Source organism: Micrasema longulum, unplaced genomic scaffold (genome assembly GCF_059751315.1).
Source record: "Micrasema longulum isolate JH-2025_06_02 unplaced genomic scaffold, ASM5975131v1 h1tg001431l, whole genome shotgun sequence".
NCBI lineage: Eukaryota > Metazoa > Arthropoda > Insecta > Trichoptera > Brachycentridae > Micrasema > Micrasema longulum.
Window position 1 is genome coordinate 236,220 of NW_028278617.1, and position 23,728 is coordinate 259,947.

At 32.0% G+C, this 23,728-nt stretch overlaps 1 protein-coding gene across 5 annotated transcripts in view; it reads left to right on the forward strand.

The window, feature by feature from the left end:
* The window catches only part of Gbs-76A (Glycogen binding subunit 76A), a 140,711-nt gene that overhangs the window by 101,090 nt on the left and 15,893 nt on the right, over nucleotides 1-23,728 (forward strand). Inside the window, exon 1 of one of the 5 annotated variants that reach the window (XM_088235739.1) lies at nucleotides 4,042-4,460. The exons of the other annotated variants lie outside the window; for them this stretch is intronic. Within the exon in view, the coding sequence (XP_088091865.1) occupies nucleotides 4,410-4,460 (51 nt within the window). The 5' untranslated portion in view covers nucleotides 4,042-4,409. Of the gene's footprint in view, nucleotides 1-4,041; nucleotides 4,461-23,728 lie in introns of those variants that run through there. 5 annotated transcript variants of the gene reach the window in all.

Below are 23,728 nucleotides of genomic sequence, written 5' to 3' on the forward strand. Positions count from 1 at the left end.
TTGAGTGTTCATTTTTGTCCTATACTATATTGCTTGCTTGATAAAATATTATGTTGATCCAAAAACTTAAATAATTTCAGTTTCAGGCATTTTTCTTATATTTTAATACAAAGTAAGTGAGCTAAGTGGCAAAAGAGGGTAATTTTAAATTATTTTGGCATCTAATGTGATTAATTGAAGGCATTTAAATTTTGAAAATATTTAAGTTTGTTAGTGAAAATTCTTGATGGAAGTTCATTGTAATTTATTATATAAATAAAAGACGAGTGATACTTTAATCCACAAATTTGGAATATCCAGTGACCGGTTTCATCGCTTTCGCGACATCTTCGAGACTGGTATCTTTATTAAAGAGTTCAATGTTTTTATACAAAACAGAGGTAAGGATAGATAATTCAAAGTTATATGAAAGTAAATTAAATAAAGTTATTTTTATCTTAAGGATTATTATAAAATTTTTTTCTTCGGGTTAACTAATGAGTTGATATAATGCTATTTTAACGAGTTTAAGTATTTTATTTTATTTTTAGTGTCCCATCCTTCGTGAGTGTGGTTTTGTAAATAATGATTTCTGAAAAACAAAGGGTAAACATTGCTTTACCCATTGTAATATAATTTTACTAATGACTTTTTCCGAATTCCAAATTTGTGGATTAAAGTATCACTCGTCTTTTATTTATATAATAAGTTGAAAATTATGAATATAAATTATTTTGATTTGAAACTGCTGATTTAATTTATGGCATGATAATATCCAGGTATTTTATATTTTCAGTTACAGTATAGTTTATGTACGTAAGCATATTTTATAAGACGTTTATTAATGGTAATTGGTTTATTTTGATAACTGGTAATACATGAGATTGATCAATTAATCCTTATTCATTTTTTGGATTCACGATCAGTAAGTGTGACATTTATATTTTATTTGCTGACAGTTCATTTGCGAAATTATATAATTAGAATATATAGTCTTTATGCAATAAAATACTAATGTTTTTACTATTTTCATACATTGTAAAAAGAAAACCATAAAGTATTAAATCATATTTGTCTCGATAAACTATTAAATAATATTAACAAATCACAACAGGGATGGAAAACATTTTAGAGAATGGAGCATGGAAGTCTAGGCATTTGCAAGGCTCTAGTATTCTTAATATATTTTAACTCATTTTTATGTAATTTTGTATTTTTGTATTTTTTTTTTTGCACCACAACAGGCCAGGAAGCCCAATTACAGTGGTGAATTACATCACAGAACACCCAGGCTTAGGAAAAATCACATTTAATTTTTGTGTTCTCACCGGGAATCGAACCCGGAACCTTCCGTGTGTGAGTCAAGCGTCTTGACCACTACACCACGAAGGCCGCCAATAATAATAATTGTAATAGCTGTAAAAATTCCAAATAAATAAATTAAATAAATAAATAAAGTTAAAGGTAGAGTAGAGGGTTTGAATCTTGGACCTTTGATCCGTGAATTCGCGATATTAGCCACGGGACAAATCGATTCAAAGTCTTCGAACTTAAACGCATGTGCCCCTTGTTATTCACTATTAATAAATATGTTTCGACTCAATCGATCACAAAAAAGCGTTTTTCGGGCCTTGGCATATATTATTTCTGACCATCGTGCATCGTATCGCTGATGGTTTGAAAGCAAGCGCATGTAGAAAGTATAAAAAATGTGTCAAGTTTACGCACACGGTTTCTGCTTGATAACTTAAGCCGCTTCAGTTACACCACTTCATTTTTCTGAATCTATACTAAACTCTCCACAGTATAATTACATATTAATATATAATATCAAATGAAGCTACTTTTGTACGACTTGTACATAGATACACGTGTATAATCGCGGTATCATACGGATGAGAACCTGAACAAGAAATCTTTTAGCTAATTTTGCTAATATTTAATTGCTGTCTTACACAGTACGATATCCAATTTTGAAATCAGTCTAGAGCAGCGGTCGGCAAACTCATAAGTCAAAAGAACCAACAAGATTGGCAGTACCACAATTAAGATTGCTTTTGATAGTCAAATATATCTTCGTTTTGAAACGTTTCCTCTTGAAAACCAACGTACCTTATTCTGCCGCTGAAGATTTGCGTATTCAATCGCCATTTCAACTAAAAATTCTTTGAATTAGCCATGATAAATAGCTTATGCTACAATTCTGTTGACAATCTTGATTGCTATTTCCGAAAGTGTGAAGAAGAGGCAACTCGGGTAAAGGCTCTCCTGAGGTATCCATAGCACATGTTCAAGCCAGGTCCACTGTCGCACCCCCAAAACGCTCGTAATAGGATACTGCTGCGTCCGTTCTGCAGACTTCAATGCTAGTAATGAAATAAAACCACTTTCTGCCTAATATTCTCCTCAAGGACTATCATAATATACTCTGAAAACTCAAAAATTTTGGTAACTTGAGTACTTACTAAAGTAAGGTGCCAGAATTTGCACCTACCTGGGAGTACCAGTATTTTACAAAAGTCAAATATTCGGCATTTATAGTCCTTAATATATAGAAATCCAGCCAGTCTGCAAGCATTTCGACATACTCAAACATTCTTGAATTAACTACCTGGTAAAATAAGAAGTATAAAAATTGGAAAATTGTTTTCAGGCGTTGCCTAGTAGGTGATTTGGTTCAGCCGGATGAATCTCACCCGCATAATAAAGGTTTCAGCTTTTTTACTTCACAAAAGTCAACAGATGGAAGAGTTGAGGAAATGTGGATGTTCGGAAATGGGCAGAATGGTGAATTTTACAAAGTGTGTAAAGTGGCCACTTAAACCAGCCAATGACAGGTCATAAGCCCTGTAAATGCCTAGAAGTCCATATTCCCTTCTCAATAATGTTTTCCCTCTCTTTTGAAATAAATCTTAAACCATAGCTGGATTAAAATGACAGCTGTCAAACTAATGTCACCAGTGATGGAAAATTACTGATCACTGATCAATTAGATTTTTGTAGTTTTTTCATGCAAACATGAAACTCTGTTTCCAAAAATTGATGTAAAAACGTAAAAAAACAAGCCTATTAGTGTGTTTAAGGCAATTATTCACCAAAATATAAGATATTTATACTTTTTTCATGAACAACATCACATGAATTATTTTTTTATTCGATCAATTTACATTGATCAATTTGTCCCATCTCTAACATTTTTGCAAAATGATGTACCTTGTAAGAACGTCGTTAATAATTAGGTTTATTTGAGTTTTTTTTAGTTTTAAAGCGGATTTTATACATTTATGTTGATTTATATGTCAAGCATTGTATTAAAAAAATAAATTAACATGCCAGATACGAATGATTTTTCGTGTGTCAATATAAATCACTGCTTAGACGTTACTACAAGTTATGTCGTCACTTTTGCTGACAACTGTCATTCGAACCAAGCTGTACTTTAAGTACTATAGTTTTGACCAGTTGCAGACTGCACGCGTCGTGTTAAAAGTGAGTCCATTGATTTCTAGGCGAGCTGTGAGCTCTTTTTGCATGCAACTATTCTCGGTTATGTGAAGTCCCAAGTATTCAAAGCTGTCACTCAATCATCTGCTCATTATTATAGAGAGGCTGATCAGGGTCAGGACAGGATTTGTTGCACGTAATTTTGGTATTTTTTTATAATTAACTTATTCCTCGTATTTTGTCATTGGTATAATATATCCCGTAATGGACTTAATATGACCCACTTTTCTTAAGTGCCGTCGTTATTTATCAACACGGCCGGACAACTTTACCGACCGGTGAAAACGCGAAAACTTTTCTTTTACCGCGTGGGTGGACATTTTTGTCTTGTGCGGCGTATTTACTGCACACACCTACGTACTAGTAAAAGTGCGCAGACATTACTAATGGAAGCTCTAGACTAGACATACATAAATAGGATCGCCAACTGACAGGGTTTAAAGTCTGCGAGTAAATTCGTTTCAATATAAAACGATAAGGACACAGGCGCCATGTTATTCTATTGGCAGAAGCCGAGCGGATGACAGCAGTTGATAGCCAGTAGCCTAGCCACTAGGCACTTGAATAGAGAACAGCGACGCGCGCGCACGCGGGAAATGCTGACATTTACCTGTCAAATTTTAAATTGTTCGATTCGTAGACATTTGTTTTGGTGAAGTGAATAATCGTAAGATCTTTTTTTAAATTGGTAATTTACTCTATCGGCGTACAATTGTGATCCTAAATAAGTTTGTGTTGAGCAAATAATATGAAATGATTATTTTTATGACTAAAATCGAAAACTGTTATTTGAATAAAAAAAACATTCTGAGCGAGATTTGTGATAAAAGTGGCTCACTTATTGCAGATGATCGATAACGTTTGAACTTTAATATAAACACAGTGGGATTTATTGAAAGATTTTTTTGAAATAATAAAAAAAACAAATGAAAATGGACGTGTCTCTAGAGCAACGGCATCCTTTGTTTTTGGAAAAGGTAATGAATAGTTTATTTTATTTTATATCATTATTCATTATTACATTATTTATTATCTATATGCTCCCAGAGGGCTTTTACATGAAAAGTATAAAATTAAAATTCAAGCGTTTTATAGTATAACAACTTAATATTAACTTCTATACAGGTACATAATAAATAACAATTATTATTTTTATTTTTAAGTATCGAATGACATTATGATTAATAGATAAATATAAACAAGAATAAAATACTGCATAATGTAGGTATACATTTAAATGTGTTTGATAAACAGTTTTCTGCAACAAAAAAAAGTTTGCAGATGGTATTATTTAAATGTAGATAAGCAAAATACAAAAAATCGGAGTGGTTTAAAAAGCAACATTCGAATAATGGAAGTAATTTTAATTTTACGGCCGTAAGAATTTTTTGCTCTAAAAACTGACAATAGAAAACGAAACATATCAATTTCTCCATATTCGTTTCCGAGCCGGTGTAGTCTGATGATTGGGAGAATTTAAAAAAAAAATCTGTCTACTAGACGCCACAATAAAAGTAGACTGCAATCTTATATATCTATTGGTATTTTAATACTTATCAGTCTGTGCCTTTCGCCATTTTATAAAAAAAAATATTGATTTATTAAGAATTCTTCGCTTAAAAAGAGATAACAAGTTTGAAAGCTTATTATTTTAGATGCATTTTGAAAGGGTTATTTAAATTTAATTTCGTAATCAGTATTGTTTGTATTTTTTAAAAGACACTATATTAAAAATGATTCAATGTGGAAGTAGTGTCTCAATTGTATTTTTTTTTATGTTAATGAAAACACTATGGTCTATTTACATAGGCAAACATTTTGGTTGAACTAAAAAAAAATTAACTTTATATTTGAAGCACTAACTCTGTGGTTATTCATTAAAATAAAATAAATAAAACAACTTTGTTTTTAACCACTAATTTATATTTTTCACCGACCGGTTTCAAAGCAAACAAGCTTCTTCTTCAAGGTTTACGTAACTAATGAATTGATTCCTTTTTTTATTTCTATCATGTTCACTAAATACTACACGTGGACTCAATGAATCAAATGGTTTTTTTCTCTACACAGGTGGTAATATGATATCATTATTTTCGAAGTAAGACAGGAGAGGACTAATAATTTTTCTGAATTCGCAAATCAACTGATAGAAAATAATCATAACTTAAATAAAGACACTGGATTAAAAGAACTTAATGTTGAAAATAAAATATTAAAATTAGACAACTTAGAAATCTTAGAAATTAAAAAGCGATTCATAATAAAAAAACAATAATTAATAACCAAATAAACAATATTTCTTTTAGTCCTCTCCTGTTTTACTTCGAAAACAATGATATCAAATTACCACCTGTGTAGGGAAAAAAACACTTGATTTATTGGGTCCACGTGTAGTATTTAGTGAACATGATAGAAATAAAAAAAGGAATCAATTCATTAGTTACGTAAACCTTGAAGAAGAAGCTTGTTTGATTTGAAACCGGTCGGTGAAAAATATAAATTAGTGGTTAAAAACAAAGTTGTTTTATTTATTTTAGTATAAAAAAATATTATTTACACGTAAATTATTAATTTGAAAATACTTGGTACATTTTTACTTATTTGTTTGACCAATTAGCGCTTTTACCCTCTAATGAGCATCTTCAGACTGGTGAATATTATACGGTGTAAAGACAATATATATAAGACTATATATTATATTAAGTGTAGGTACATTTAAAAAATAAGTTAAAAGAGATACAATACGTAATATTTCAATAGAACAGAGTGGGACAAATTATTTAAACATGTGTTGGCGGTATACTGTAAGGGAGAATTCTATTCCATGAAAAACATTTATTTTTAAATTGCGTTGGTTTAATGCAAGTTTTAAAATGAAATTAAATGTGGGTGAAAATTGTTAACAAATAAAACCGTTTATTTATGTTTATCAATAAATTTTCCGTCAAAACAAAATTATTGTTTGTCTTTAATCATAAAATAACTTAAACTTTATTAATGTAAATAATTTTAAAAAATACCTTCATTTCGAGAAATGTCATGTTTAAATAAATATAAATGCTTTATCATTCAACCGCGGTAATTTTCCTAAGTCGAATATTGGCATTGTTTGTCTTTGTAGATAAGGTTTGTTTATAAATAAACGCTGAGGTTTTTAAAATTAAAATAAAACAACGTTGATATAACCGCTACTTTCTGTTTTTACTGACCGGTTTCGTTTAAAAAATATTCCTTAATAAAGAAACTTGTTTAGCCAGTCGTTAAAAAAATAAAATAAGTGCTTAAAATCCAAGTTTTTTTTATTTTAACTTTAATGAAAAATGACACGATTTCATTAGCTTTGTTAAAAATAAAACATTTGTGTGTAAATTTATTTGATTTTTGTTTTTTTTTTGTTACCTTATCTGACGCAAATTCAAAAAAAAAACTTTCCTTTCACATCACCAGATAATACATATTTTGTACATACTTTATAAATATTGATTACAATTTGATTGATCTTTATATTTATATACGTAAAACATGTAAAAGCCTACAAAGCGTTAAAATATATAAATACATAATGTATCATCTCACACCAACTACAAGAGCTTGCCTCTATTTTGGTGTGGTATTTTGTTTCGATATTTTTTTGTTTAAACACAAATCATTCTGGAATGTATATGTAAAAAATAAATATTTAATAAGTAAATAAAAATATTATTTTACGTTATTTTCTCTACAATTAAAATTAAATGTTATGTTTACATTTGGTGGAGTTCGAAAAAATGATAGAATTTTGCGATATAAAATTATTATTAATATGTTTCAATCCAGCAAAATGGATTGTTCTTTGGGAACATTTTTTTCCGATTTGATTTTATTCCTTGAGTAAATACAAAGGATACTGACTCAAGGAATAAAATATTTATATACAGTTTTATAAGTACAATATCTTGATTTAAAAAATCATTTTTTAAAATTTTTAAATAAAAGATTTCTAATTATTTTAAAATGTCATTTTTAGTTATCCACTGTGCGAGCGATAAAGGAATTTATTTTTAGAACTCAGTGGAAGCGGTAGCCCCATAAATTGATATGTTTATTTAGCAACTTATTATCATAATTAAGATTTTTTCGTTCTTTTAATAGGCGAATTTTAAGCAATAAAACGTTTTATCGACGAATTATTTTAATTTTACATTATTGAAACTGGTTTCGTCGTGTCATCTTGGTATCACGATCGGGACATGTGAATCTATTTAATATTTCTTTTTTTTTTTAGGGGAAATTCATTTGTGTATAGTTGAGAGTAATTAATTCTGCCTGTGTACGAACTGATGAAGAAAAAAAAAGTTCAGTGCTGCGGGAAATTGGGTTCAAACCAAACCTAAGTTTAAAATGAATAAACAAATACAAACATTTGATTCGAGAAAAATCGGAAAATTTACTTAAAATACATTCTTAAATAATAAATTAATATTGTATAACTGTATAGTAAATCAACTAGTAGGTGGTAATGTTAATGTTTATTTTTGAATAAAAATCTCTGCCTTAAAACAGGTTGTACCTAGTTAGGCAGACTAGACATGATCCAGAGAAATCTATGACCTAAGTGCGTATGTAGTAAATAAAGTAATTGTTATTTTTGTTAATAAACTATGATTGTTATTATTTACACGTAACAACCAACTGAAATAATTGAAAAAATATTATTACGTTAATGTTTTGGATTATTCCGATTAAAATGATAATAACCAGTAAAACATGTAAGTGCGATAAATCCCTATTAACTTTTAACTAAAAGATAGAAGCAATTAATATTTTTCTAGACAATTGCAGACGTTCTAATTAACCTCTACTTTATCTCTGTCAAACTCATGATTTATGACTATTTTCTATTTACAATTCACCGTATTAATTTCTCTTATAATTCTGTTTATTTTTAATGTTCTCCGACGAAGCAATTCAGATAACATTATTAATTTATTTATTAAACACTTGTTCTACTTTTGAACTCTTATCAAAAAAATAATAAAAACTTTTTCGTTTTTCCAGCAATGAATTATCACATTTTTTGGTCAGCTCATTTTTGCCCAGTGTCATTATTTGCTGAGAGAATTGGAACATAAATAATTTTCATTATTAACATTTCAGTCGCCGTGGCGCAGTTGGTTAGACGGCTATCTGTGAAACTGGCGTCGCGGGTTCGATTCCCGCCAGTTGCAAGAAAAAAATCCAAGAAATATTTTTTTCTCAATTGGTCTGGTTGTTTGGTGTATTTTTCATTACCTTCTTCCATATTCCCTCTATCCCACCCGCTGACAAGCCTCAAAATAGAGGCTTAGTGGGTTATTCCTTTTAAAAAAAAAAACAAGTAAATAAAACACAACATTACAAAAATATGAAATTAAAATCGAAATAATTTTTAAAATTCCGCATACATTAATAATTTTCAAATACAACAGGCAAAACATATAATTTATATTAAGATGATAGGACATATGTTTTCCCAGATACAAATATCTGCAGTGAAAGGATTTTTCTATTATAAGTCGATGTTTTTTATATATATTATAATAAATTAATAATTGAAACAAGCCGAATCATTCAAAAATATTTTTGGTATGTCCAAATATTTCCAGACGAGCAATGGTTTTAGTTTTATCAAGAACGACAGTAAAATTAACAGAGTTGGGGAACGTCATTCAAAAGAAATATAGAAGCATAGGCATGTACTTAAAATGTCGCATTTTCGTACAAACAAAAGATTTACATTTCTTTATTCAACAAAATTTTAACTATTGTGAAATTAAAAATAATACGGACTTGAATACGTTCTCGCTGTTTCCCGACAGACAGTCTTATCTTAGCCTTTTTACATCGGGCGATACTACAGCCAACTTCATCGCGAAGCTCCACCATTAGGCTTGAAATGATAGTAAATGTTATTCCGCCGAAGTGTAAACAGCATATTTTTTGCATGGCGTTACACATGTCGGATTTCGTGCCAAAAAATGTATTTGCGAGGAGTTACTGCATACCTATTTTTTTAATCTGCAGCTGAAGCACATATAATTCATGCGGAGACTGACGGTGACATCCTCTGTCGAAACATCACCGAACATCATCATAATCATCATCTCTGCTCTGCACCATGAGCAGCTGGGTGTAGTGTATTGTGAGCTCCTCGAACCCAACGAAACCATCACGAAAGATCGCTATCGACTACAATTGATGCGTTTGAGCCGAGCATTGAAAGATAAACGTCCGCAATACGAAGGGAGACACGATAAAATAATTTTGCTGAATGACAACGCTCGGCCACATGTTGCAAGCCCAGTCAAAACATGCTTGGAAACGCTCAAATGGGAAGTCCCACTCGCCGTATTCACCGAACATTGCTCCTTCCGATTACCACTTATTCCGAACGATGAATCATGGCCTGGCTAAGCAGCATTCCCATTCTTATGAAGATGCCAAAAAATGTCTCGATTCATGGATAAACTCAAAAAATGACTCGTTGTTTGGTTAAAAAATTCGTGTGTTGCTAGAAATATGAGAAAAAGTAGTAGCTAGCAATTGATAATACTTTCAATGACACGTTATTTATTAATTTAAAAAAAATGAAGCATTGATTTTTACGAAAAAACAGCGAAAACTTATTCAAGTCCCCAATAGAAGTAGAACTAAAGTTACCATGATATAACATATTTTTACTATCAATTGATTTTTATTCTTAGAGGTGGGGGTCAGTGCTATGCAAGCTCCTGACGTCACCGTGACCTATGAAGATCTATTGTGAAAGGTCCTCGTGAATAGTTCCCGCTCTCCAAACCCAGGTCTATAAAAAACCTGACTACTGTGTAGAAGGCGAGAGTTTTCATTTTGCTTAATCTCCCCCTACAAGCCCAGATCCGTAAAGTATTTGGCTTTTTGGTTGGTGGCAAGTTCTTTAAAATCCCAGTGGTCCCCCGAGCATGAGGCTTCTTTTATGATGCAAAGCATCACATTGAAATGGAATGTGCATAAGTGTTTCGTCATCTGCACTGCAGAATCTACGTCTAGAAGCTTCGGAACGGTTCATTCTAGCAAGATGTCTGTTCAATCTGAAGTGACCTGTTTGGGCTTTAGTGATAACCGTCACTTGATTTTGGCTGTGCTTTATTCGGTCAAAGGCAAACCTTTTAGAGGTGTGTAGTTCGCGAACGACCCGGTCATACTGACAAGGTCGGAAACATTGCCGTGTCCTTATCTCTGTGGTTAGTTGGTAGATAAAGTACCTACTGATCTAAAGGTACATTATCTCAATTGAACTACTCAAAAGATTCGGTCACTTTGGTGACAGGGTCTTACCCACGTCTAAAACCTTTGCGAGTAGTGCTGACCAGCAAGAGCGTGCGGTGATGTTTTCGATTAGGGAAGCAGTCATTTGGTACTAATTACATACATTATACAAGTAAAATTTGTGTTTACTAGTAACACAGAAGTTCAAATTAAGTGCTTTGAAATAATCTATAAAGCAAATTCATGCCATAATTTCAGCATAAAAGAGTTATATGTCATAGTTTAATATTATAATGCCATCGTGTCAACCGATTTGATTGCTAAATTTGTTATAAAACCGTCACAGTACATAGAAAATGAACCTGGATCTGTTTGTTAGGATTGGTTCCAAAGATATTAATGATTTATATTTGCGCATGCGCGGACTTGTAAAATTCTGTACTGACGGCCAGCCCTAAAGGAACTAAAGCACTCGCTTAGTTCCATAATCCAGAATTAGACAAAGCGCGGTGTATTTTATACCAGTTCGCGCATAACTGCGCGGTCGAAAGGTTGAGTGTGGGGCTGTCACAGTTTTTTTGAAGTTATTGATGAATGAACATCGAACTTTTCTTAGATAACCTAAAACAACAAACCAATAATATTTTTTTATTGTAGTTATTTAAAGGATTAGTGGACTTATAGCTGATTTTATTGAATAAAAAGAAAATAGATACTGATTGTTTAGAGGTCATATTTTTAGGGAAGCATTGGTTCCATCCAATATATGGACGGATCGCGCATGCTGACCAGGAACTTTTTGCCAAAACATTATGCTCTGCTTCCTGGCCCATGGCCTTAGCTCGTAACGAGGAGCACATTTGGGCAACCCACAGTAGGACTCCGGGCCTATTGGGGCTGTCTCAGCTCCCAGAATTGTCAATTCACCAGCTGCCTCGTTACCGTCGATGTTTTGAGCGTCCAGGTACCCAAATTAATGTCGCACTAATAATGATGATAATATATTTTTTAATTTCAGGGAAAAGAAATCAATCAATGAATTAATGTTTTGTTTGTGATTGAAATTATTATCATAATTGACGTATTAATAATACAATGGTGTTATTAATTATTACTTTTGATTGCGTTGAGGTCATTTTGCACATCTTTATGTCAATGACACTTTTCGCTATCGATGTTCAATAAAAAATATGCGTATGCACGAGTTATAAAATCCAATCGAGTCTAACCATTTTCATGTAATTGGTTATTGAAAAAAGGTTCCTACCGATATATTCACTGATTGTTGAGTTATAAGTTACTAGCTTTGACCCGTTTGTGTGGTATTAGGGAGAAATTAGTTAGCTAGTTCGTTTTTTTTTTTGAAGGAAAAATAAATATTTGCGTTCTTATGATTTACTCAAATATTTAATTTTGAGGGACATTTTCAACGAGTTGTAAATAACTCAGTATTAGAAAATGGGAATCAAGTTGGGGTAGAGTAGGATTCTAACCACGGACCTTTGGTCCGTGAGTCCGAGACACTAGCCACAGGACCACAACCCGATTCAAAAAAGTTAGTTTGGTCGTTCAGCAATCAGTATTTTCTTGGTGGCATTCCACCAGGAAAATATACTGTTCAGAATGGAAAGTAGCTTGTATCGATTGCCGGTCCTCCAAATATCACTATGAAAAAATACGAAGATACGTTAGTCTATGACGACGTAGCATTGTTATTCTGGTCAGAAATCCAAAATCCAAAAAAAAAACAAAAACAAATAGCAAGCCGAACTAACCACAGATGAATCAAGTCAATTTTTCAAATTTAAGCAATTAATTTCAACAATGTTTTGAGTATGTCCAAATGTTTGTAGACAGGCTGGATTTCTAAATTTATTTTTATTTCGTCATTCCCTTTTCGCACCTAATGGTGCATAGGGCACTGCATTGGTACACCAATCGCAGCGTATCTTGATCATTTTTGTTCCATGAAGGAAAGGTGATCAGTCTTACGTTTTAGATTCCAGTCTAGGGACTATGAAATATTCTAGTGTAAAAACATCCTTTTAAATAATAATTCATATCAACCATGTCGGGAATCGAAGTTGAGACCTCTTGCATGGTAGGCAAATGCGCTGACCATTACACCGCGAGGCAGACATTTTTATTTAATCTAGTATAAAAAGAAGTATGAAAATAGTTTTCTTGCGTTGCCTAGTAGGTGATTTGGTTCAGCCGGATGAATCTCACCCACATTATAAAGGTTTCAGCTCTTTCACTTCACAAAAGTCAACAGATAGAAGAGTTGAGGAAATGTGGATGTTTAAACATAAAAAGAGTGGTGACTGTTACACAGTGTGTAAAGCAGCCACTTTAACCAGTCGATGACAGGTCATAAGCCTTGTAAATTCTTAGACTTTCCCTCTATGTTGCAAAAAAATTCGAATTAATTTCAAAATCATTTTTTTTGACATCCCACCTTATTTATCGCCTGCTTATTTTCAAATACTGATGCTCATTATTGATACGTGTTTTTTCATTGTAATTTTTTAATTCGTGATGAATAATAAGTATTCTGTTTTACTTCTCACCTCTCCAGCTAACCAATTCACTATGCAAACAATTATATCAATCGGTCGCTCCGTTAAGACGTGAAGGAAATATAAACAAACTAACAAACACACTTTCGCATTTATATTAATAGTATGGATGGATCATAATCACATAAGCCACGTGAGGCTCGATATTCCTTGATAATAGAGAAAAATATGCTCGGTAGTATATCTAAGGAAATATAGTCAAAATGTTGCTTGGCTATATAATAATTATCTCTTTGGATACATATTTTTCCTTATATCATGTTGTTTACAATAGGTAACTTATGTTTTGATCATACTTTTAATATATTAATTTAGTTAACTTTTTAACTACTTGTTTATATACCAATCGATAAGAGTTTATCTAATCACCTGTCGATTGGTTTAAATAAATAAAAAATATATAAAAACCCTTATAAATAAACAACCACAACAGTACAATATTTGAGTTTGTCCAAATGTTCGTAGACAAAAGACTGGATTTCACCCTCTCGGGAGTCATTAAGATTAACAAATTACAACAGGGATGGAGAATACCCTGAATAAGGGAATATGGAAGTCTAGGCATTTACAGGGCTTATGACCTGTCATTGGCCGGTTTAAGTGGCCACTTAGTGTGTAAAATGACAGGTTATAAGCCCTGTTAATGCCTAGACTTCTATATTTCCTTATTCAAGGTATTCTCCATCCCTGTTCCCTCCATCACTTAACACACTAAGTGGCCAATTAAACCAGCCAATGACAGGTCATAAGCCCTGTAAATGCCTAGATTTCCATATTCCCTTATTCAAGGTATTCTCCATCCCTGTTGTAATTTGTTTAACTACTACAGTGTAAGTCACTCTCCAAGCACAAGAGTTAGTCTCTTTTTTTGGAGAGTTTCAAGGATAACATTTACTAGATGTATAAAAGTAGATCTGTATAGAATTTTTTTTAAAACATGTACCTTTTATGAAATTTATTAATAAAAAACTTTGTAAAAAAACTTAGTTACATTATTTAAAATGGATATTCACAAAGTTAGTGCATCAAATATTAAATTTAATAATTTATGAATCACAAAATTTAGTCTAGGATTGGTATATGTTTTTTTTTTATCTAAAAATTCTAATATCACCATCAGGTATAATGTACATGTCTCATAATGTGATTCGTTATCTTAAATTAAATTATACATATATACGCCATTTTTTAATATAGTTCACACAGATAAAATATAAATACTTATGTATTTAATTACCGCATTGTTTCAACCATTATTTATTCTTACTGACCCCTTTTCCAGTTTTTTTTTCGTCAAGTTAAAATGTCATTAAAAAACTTCCATACACTTAAATGATAAAAATACTAATAAATTTTATAGTTCGATTGAACTTCGACCCGTGAACATGTGGAGCAAAATATTAAAATGTTTACAGAATAAATTATTTTAATTAATCATCATCATCATCATCATTCCTCTCTCCGCATTCCGTGCATTTGTAAACCAAGTGCAGCTCATTTCGATCATCTGTTACGTGAAAGTAAGGTGACCAGCTCTACGCTTCAGGGGCCAGTCCGGAAACAATGAAACATAGCAGGTTAACACGTTCGCGATTATGCCGACTTAGCGGCCCTAATCGTGTCTCTCATTTAGGGAATTTTGAGTTTGTCCAAATTTTGTAAACAAGGACTGGATTCAACTCCCTAAGGAGCTGTTAACTTAAATATATTAAAACATTAAACTTATATGTTATTCTTATTTATATATTATGTAGGTGCATATAATATGCATTTGTGTGTTCGTTTTGAATCAACGTTCGCGTATTGTCAAACCTTATTTTATTGTTGTCATTATTTCGTATTTACTGCATTTTGTGGTTACCTACTGTATTGTATAGGACTCGTCGCACATTATTCATTCGATGTGTATCAGTTAAATTTGAAAAATAAAATGCTTTTTTTTTTTTTTTTTTCAGAATACGGTTTTGAAATTTAACATACTTAAAAAAAAAAAAACAATTTATATCATTTCGTCTTTTGAATTTTAACAAAAAGGTTTCTAACTTTTTACTAAGCTCTTTATTGTACCATTTTCAATACAATTTACAAGTTTTAAGCAAATATATTATTTTCATACTTCGGCACCCATACACACGCACCCTCTCCTCATTCATTCCCACACGCACATGTATCCTCTCCCTCATTCATTCACGCATACACACATTCACATACACATGAATACAAACGTCACACAAATACAATTACTAAACTTCTTTTCTTATATATTATGTGTCATTATATTTACAGTGGATTTTTTTAATTGGCTTTAGTATTGTTAAGATTTTTCTAATTATTTTGTTTATGTAATAGCTGTGAAAATCCCAAATAAAATAAAATAAATAAATAAATAAATAAAACAGAGATGAAGAACATTTTAGAGAAGGCAATGTAGAAGTCCAGGCATCCACAGGGCTTATGACCTGTCATTGGCTGGTGGCCACTTTACACACTGTGTAACATGCACTATTCCGCCCATATTCGAACATCTAGATTCCTTCAATTCTTTAATTTTTTTATGTTTGTGAAGTTAAACAGCTTGATTGCATCAGTGATGGTTTGGGCCGCGGTAATTGCCACAGGACGCTCAGTACTCCTTTTCATTAAACAAGGCGTAAAGGTAAATCAGCAAATCGACCGTGAAAAGATTTTAAACGATGCGTTGTTACCTTGGGCATGTAAAAAATTCAGTAGAAACCATTGGACGTTTCAACAAGACTCGGCACCATCCCATAAAGCTCGGGAAACCTAACGTTTTTTACTCGAAAAAATTCCCAGCTTCGTTTCATCACAACAGTGGCCTCCATCCTCCATACTCCCCTAACTTAAACCCAATGCACCTTTCCATACAGTTCATTCTAGAGGCCAAAGATTCAGCTAAAAAATATGAGACGTTCGACGCCTTAAAGATTGTTCTTCGCCGAGAATGGGACAAAACACCATCAGCCCTGCTTGGTGTTTTGCTTTTGCCTTATTATGTTACTGAAATATCGAGTTTTACAATTATGTTCTTACTAAGTTTAACATTATAAAATAATTTAAAAACAAATAAAAAAATGATTTCTTAACTTGCTGAGCTGATTTTAATAATAAAAAACGCATATAAAAATGGTACTTACCCGGAGACCAATGCCCACTGCACTGCAGCCTGATTGACTATTATCTTAAGGATAAGGCAAAAGGTGAGTCATCTATTTCTTGTTCGTAAACAACAAAATAATTCAAACTTCTGAAATTGTGATTGCCTAGCACAGATATCAAATGACTAATATTAAGGGAAATAGGATATAAACTCGATTCCCCGCTCGGAAGTAAAGAAAATAATATGGACAATTACCATAAAGGAAGGAACCATCAGTACTTGAGTAGAGATCACTTCAGACATGAAGTATTTCAGATCAGTTCGATTCAGTTATCACCGTTATTTCCTCGCTTCATAACCAATTGGCAACCAATGCTTTTATCCGCGCTAAAGGTGGCTACATCGAACAATAACTTTTTAAAAAAAAATTTAAATGATTTACAATATACTGAAGTTTTTAAATTTAAAAAAAAATAACAACATTACAGATTTTTTAATTGGTAACACTTTTTTTTTATTTTTTTTTTTATTTGAAAATTTATTTATAAACCCTTACGGATTATTACATTCATATTACATAAAATAATATATACATTTTTCATTTATACTCTGTTGTTCAAGATAATATTTTTTACGTCTTTTGAAAAGTTTGTCTGAGTCTTTTGTTTAGTTTTGTCTGGTAGTTTATTATATAATTTCAGTCCCTGGTTCATTAGTCTTGATTGTCCTTGTCTTGTTTTAGAAAGTTGTATATGGTATTTGTCTGATATTCTCGTATTATGTCCATGTTGACTACAATTTTTTACTTGTTTTTTTACTAGTTTTAGTGCTGCGTTTTAGTGCTGCTTTGAGTGCTGACCCCTGTATGATAAATTAATCATTTATTAATTCGGAAGAACTAGTGACTTCGTTCAAAGTAGTTCGTTTTTATTCAAATACGCGTAAGATAAATGATTTTTTCATAAAACTTCGCCCTACAATTTTTTAATGCACGTAAGAAAACATTTTTTGTATCAACTCAGTAGCACTAAACTTCCTCTTTATATAGTAGGAGAAGATATTGTGTCTCTACATAAACAGTCGGCAACAAAAGTGTCCCCGTATGTGTCAAACATGATAAAAAAAACCTTCATAATCAATATTTCACGTCCACCCGACAGGAATCGAACCCAGGACCTCAAGAGCTGTAGGGGAACGCGCCAACGCCAACCACTACACACCGAGGCGTACTCATCTCCACTTTATTTTCTTATTCAGGATTTTTACCTGAGAGCAGTCATCGAGTTGAAAATTTTTGTTCAGAACTCTGGTTCTATTTTGCACACAGAACTGTATTATTTATCCACCTGGACAGAGAATTTTAATTGAATTAATTTTTAATGCACGCGATTTAAATAGTAAATCAACTTGAAAGAAAAAGATCTTTCGAGAATTCGAACTATGCAATTATTATTTATTGATTATTTTTTATCTGAGAATTTGAGATTATAACATAAATTAAATACAATCTTTATGATATTAAGTCCATGATTATAGTAGAATTAATATGGTATTTATTTTTCTTTACCCCTTTTTTATTGGATACCCTTTTATGGATAGTGGGTGTATACATTATTATTAAACATTTATTTATTTATCTCTCTGACTATGATCAGAAAGATAAATAATGTTCTCAACAAGATAGTTTGGTGCACGGGGGTGGCAAATATTGTTATAAAGCAGTAAAAAATATTTAAGGTTTATGCGTTAATTAAAACAACGTTAGATCTAAATTTGTGCAACAAAGATGGAAAACATTTTTGAGAAGGGAATATGGTCATTGGCTGGTTTGAGTGGTCATTTTACACACTGTGTAACATTTATCATTCTGCCTACGTTTAAACATTCACATTTCTTCAATTCTTCCATCTGTTGACTTTTGAGAAGTAAAGGAGCTGAGACCTTTATGATGTGGGTGAGATTCATTCGGCTGAACCAATTCACCTACTAGGCAAGGCCTGAAAACAATTTTCCAATTTTTATACTTCTTCTTTTACCAGTTAGTTAATTCGACAATGTATTTATTTATTATTGAATTTATTAACATATTACAACAGAGATGAAGAACATTTAAGAGAAGGTAATATAGAAGTTATTCATCTTCAGGGCTTATGACCTGTCATTGGCTGGTTTAAGTGGCCACTTTACACACTGTGTAACATTCACCATTCTGACCATATTTGAACATCTATATTCCTTCAATTCTTTCATCTGTTGATGTTTCTCTTAAATGTTCTTCATCTCTGTTGTAATATGTTAATATAATCAGTTCCCCAGGAATCCAGTCCTTGTCTACAAAAATTTGGACATACTCAAAATATTGTTGAATTTATTAAGGCTTTTTAGGCTGTGCCCGTGTCAAGCCATAATAATTAACAATTAAAAATACATAGTTTAATTAATATAATTAAACTGTAATGGTATGTGATGCAAAAGAATAACAATTCAGAAAAACAAGGTATATATAATAATAAATAATAAAATTCCAAAGAAGACAATTAAAAAAAATAATAAGATATAATCATCATTCCCTTTTCGCACATTATGGTGCATAGGGCACTGCATTGGTACACCAATTACATCGTATCTTGATCATTTTTGTTACGTGAAGGTAAGATGCTCAGTCTTACGCTTCAGGTACCAGTCCAGGGACTGTAAAATATTCCAGCGTTAAAACACCTCGTGCCTCGTGGTGGAATGGTCAGCGTGTTTGCCTACAATGCAAGAGGTCTCGGGCTCGATTCCCGGCATGGTTGATAATCAGATATACATATTAAAATATAAATTATACAAATTTATATTCATGCATAGTCAAATATACAAAATATTAGATAGTGTCATTGAAATCAATAGAAAATATAATTGAAATGATAATTGAGATATGTTTACAATGTTTTGAGTATGTCCAAATGTTTGGAGACTGGCTGGATTTCCTCTTTGGGGAGTTATTTGGATCTAAATTTGTTGCAACAGAGAGGGAAAAAAAACGACTCCCTAGAGAGCGTTCAGAATCCTACTGCTGGCCTCGAAATTTCGATCTAGTCTTCAACTTGTATAATTAATAAATAAATATAAATACATATATTTTTTATTACATTTGGAACATTTTTTACTAAATATATCACTAAGTTTATGAAAACAAAAAAATCCTACAAAGGCAGGGCCTATGCGTAGGTATACTAAATCTAGAATACATTATGAAATCTATTGTTTAGATGCATTATAAATATATAAAAAAAAACATATAAAATAAAATTTTAAAGTTACATCCAGGTTTTTATTATTATTAGCTAATGTACTGATTTCGACATTTGTGCACCTATCATGAACAGTTTTACCCCACATTAATCGGAGAGATCGCATTTTGACAGCATTCAGCCTACTTTCATACTTTGTTTCCTAATTCTATACTTCGCTCCCTTACATAAGGGTCGGCATCAGGACTCGTGAACTGCTAATTTTGCCTCCTCGAAACATTAAATCCAGTAGGTACCCAGGTATCAACAAGGATTTGGACGTGGTGAAAATATGCGTAAAATACTTTAATACTATCCTGTATCATTTGGCTCATTCGAAATGTATTATGTTATTTCTTTAATGATTTGAATAACTTAAAAGTTGATGGCGTTAAATAAAATCTCATTTCAAAATGTGGAAAATTTGTAAATACCTGCTTTTGCTGTTGAAATTTCAGTCGTTTTAATATTCCTTAACGTTATTAGAGATTTTTATAGGCTCTGTTAATCTCTAACTCATTAAAATGTATTAATTAGAAAGCGAGAATATATATTCTATTGATTATTAAAGCGAAATTTTCGCATTACGTTTGTAAAAGCACCCAACGATAAATAAGCATTGATATAATTTTAGTTGCATTTAAAGCATTCAGTTTGTGTTCAAACATTTTAACTAATGTTACTATAAATATTTGACCTCAAAGTTATATTAGTACTTACACACCGAGTTTTTATTGCCTACCAATTACGAGACTTAGCCCTCTCTTCGTCAGGATATTCACGAAAAATTGGTATTTCAGTGAGTTTGTAAATGTCTTTGACATGTGTTTTGACTGGTATAGCATATATATTTCGGACAGCTGTATTTTTTAAAGCCTTCATCGAATTCTGGGTGGCATTTAATTCTCCATGATTAATGAAATAATATTCTTTGTTAAACTACTGTTATAATACTCTTAAAGCGTATTAAGTATAAATTTTATTATTCAAGTAAATTTACGAGAAAGTAAACGCCCCGAGCTACGCCTACGTCTGTAAAAAGCAATTTCCCCATGTATGGCAAAACAAGAAATATTACTTACATTGTATCGGCATTACTTCGCGCTCAGAAAGCCTACAGTTGATTTTTAAATACTGCCCTGGTGCATTGCAAAATGGCCAGCAATTATTTTTCTGCTTGTGTAAAACCCACAACGCAGATGGGTTCTAAAACATCGAGGGCTTATTGTTGTCAAATGATTTACAGCGAGAAGCATGCGAGCTTTCACGAGTCAGTACATTATTACACGAAGGGTATAAAATAAAATAAATATGTTTGCAAGTTAATGGTCTATAGAAATACTTCGTTGCTGATGGTGATTGTAAACTCGAAGGGTATTTCTACCTTCTTCTTGGTAAATATACAAAGAATGCTCTATACATAAATATGCCACTTGACAGCCTTTTTGTACTATGTCATCTAAACTTGCATTACGCTGATTATTCTGAAATTTGATGGTGAAATGCAAACTTGTAAACACATCTAAAGCGTTAAAAGTTTCAACTGCATCCAGTTATTTGATACAATATGTGTCCACAAATTGTATGAAGTAATAATGTATCAGTATCAAATGCACCTTTGTTATTCCAAGGGGTCGATGTCCAATCTTTTGCACCACCCCTTTCTTAATTTTGTCGATAGTCTGCGAGCGATTAAAACAAAATTACATTACATATTATTTTACATAAAAAATAAAGTTATCAAAGTGTTTGATAATTTTGCGAGACTTTTGCGTCAATCTGCCAATAAAACATATGTAAAGTATGTCAAGTGTGTTATTACGAGATTATTTTCTCGCAATAATACTCTCATTTTCTGTATCAGTAAGTGTGTAATTGAAAATGTAAGATAACTAATTTGTATGAGTATTAATAATAACTCATTTTTAAACATGATACTGCGGCCTCCATTTATATAAGTTTTCGTCGAAGAGCGAAAATATCTCATTAAAAAATGATCATTATATGTGTGATCATAAGTTAAAATTATTTTCGTATAAATATTTTAACATAAATGAATAATTAATTGCATTTTTTAGATAATTTTGTGGAAAACACTGGAATCAGTAAACAATATAACATAGCCGCACAACCTAATGAAATTCACGAACTTCAACTACATAATTGTTCAGTGATGGTAAATTGCAACTGCAAAAAACTGAGTAGTGTTCAAAGTATAAAATATCATGGAATAACTATAGACCAGTATTTGAGGTGGGATGAACAAATTGAAACTACAACTGCAAAAAAGCGCTTGATAAATTTTTTTCATCCCACTTAGAAATATACTTTAAGTCCCGGACTTGAAACACCTATACCATGCACTGGCAAATTCTGTGTTGACTTACGGTCTAATTGGTTGGGGAGCTTGCACAAAAACCGCCCTTGAACCTGTAGCAATTGCACAGCAATCTTTAATCCGAGTAATTTTTAAAAAAACATTTCATTATCCAAGTGACTTGCTATTCAAAGAATTTAGAGTACTGAATATTATTTAACAGTATATATTGAGAACGGTAGTGATTACACACATAAATAGAGACATTTACCCAAGCGTCAACCACAATCATAATGCAAGATACTCTAATAGGGATCTAATACCAAGTGAAGGGGTCAACACTGTTCTGGCATCGAGACAACACTATTACGTAGGCAAAAAGGTCTATAACCTTTTGCCAGAACCATGGAAAGACGGGAGTGTTGTCAAGTTGCGGAAGGTGTTGACCTCGCTCTTTCATGACATTGGTCGTAGGGAGTCAGAAAAGTTGATGCATGCCAAGGATTGGAGATTCTTGCTGGATATCGAAAATATAGAATAATTTTAAAACATATAAATACAGATGGCAACCATGAAGTTTCGCATTATAAATAAATTGTCTATGTTTTATGAATGTACGTATGTGTACGCGCATGGGTGTATGTACGTGTGCGTGTATGTAAATGTGTTTATATGTGTGTGTATATATATATATATATATATTTATATATGTGTATGTATGAATGTATATGTATCAAAATGTATTTACGAGTAAGTTAATATGAACCATTATCATTTATTAGAATGTAATTGCTTGGCCTGGAACGGGGTATGTACCCTTGTTAGCTGGGCAAAATAAACGTAAAATTGTATTTTTGATAAAATGTGTAAATAAATAAATAAATATTTATGTTCCCTTTTTAAATTCACCAATGAATATGCCTCGCAAGTAATTTATTACAATATAAATAATTTTTCTATACCTTTGTGTTATTTTTAAAACTTATACGTGTGTATTATTTAAAAAAAATCTTGTATGCGAATGCTAAAATTAAGAATACGTTTTAATTTTGATCTCATTTTCCTTCATATTCAGCGCTCACATACAAATACTATGCTAAATCAGAAAAATGTCCCTTGGTGGATTTTCATGAGAATTCACATCGTTTCTTACTTGAGATTTCATTCATTTTCTGATTCGGAATCTGCGCGCGCATATTGTGCGCATTTCGTGTATTTGTCATTGTCAAAACATAATGTCGTGCCGTGTTAAGCTATGGTTTTGCAAAGAACCGTTTACATGTGGATAATACAATGTTGTCTTGTCCCAGCTCCGTGAACAGCCGCGATCGCGCGGGTCAGATCGCTGGGACAATACGGAAATTCGGGCGCAGTTTACTCGTGAACGCTGCGAAACTGTGTTCGTATACACGACGGCGTTTGTTACGAGCGAATTCACGAAAAATATGACTAATTTTATAACAAAATGTTAATTTTGGCCAGAACACCCGAGTTGAGAGATAAAAAGGCCATAAAAAAACGAAGAAGAATACCAAGACGTATTGGAAATGTTAAAGGACGAACTACTCGTAAATAATAAAAATGATTTTTTCCCACTACCATTTTCGGCAGATATTTTTTTTTGGGAGGGACAAATTTGCGTAAAACAAATCGCTTTTGTCACTAGGTCTTATCCAAACGTGCTCACGCG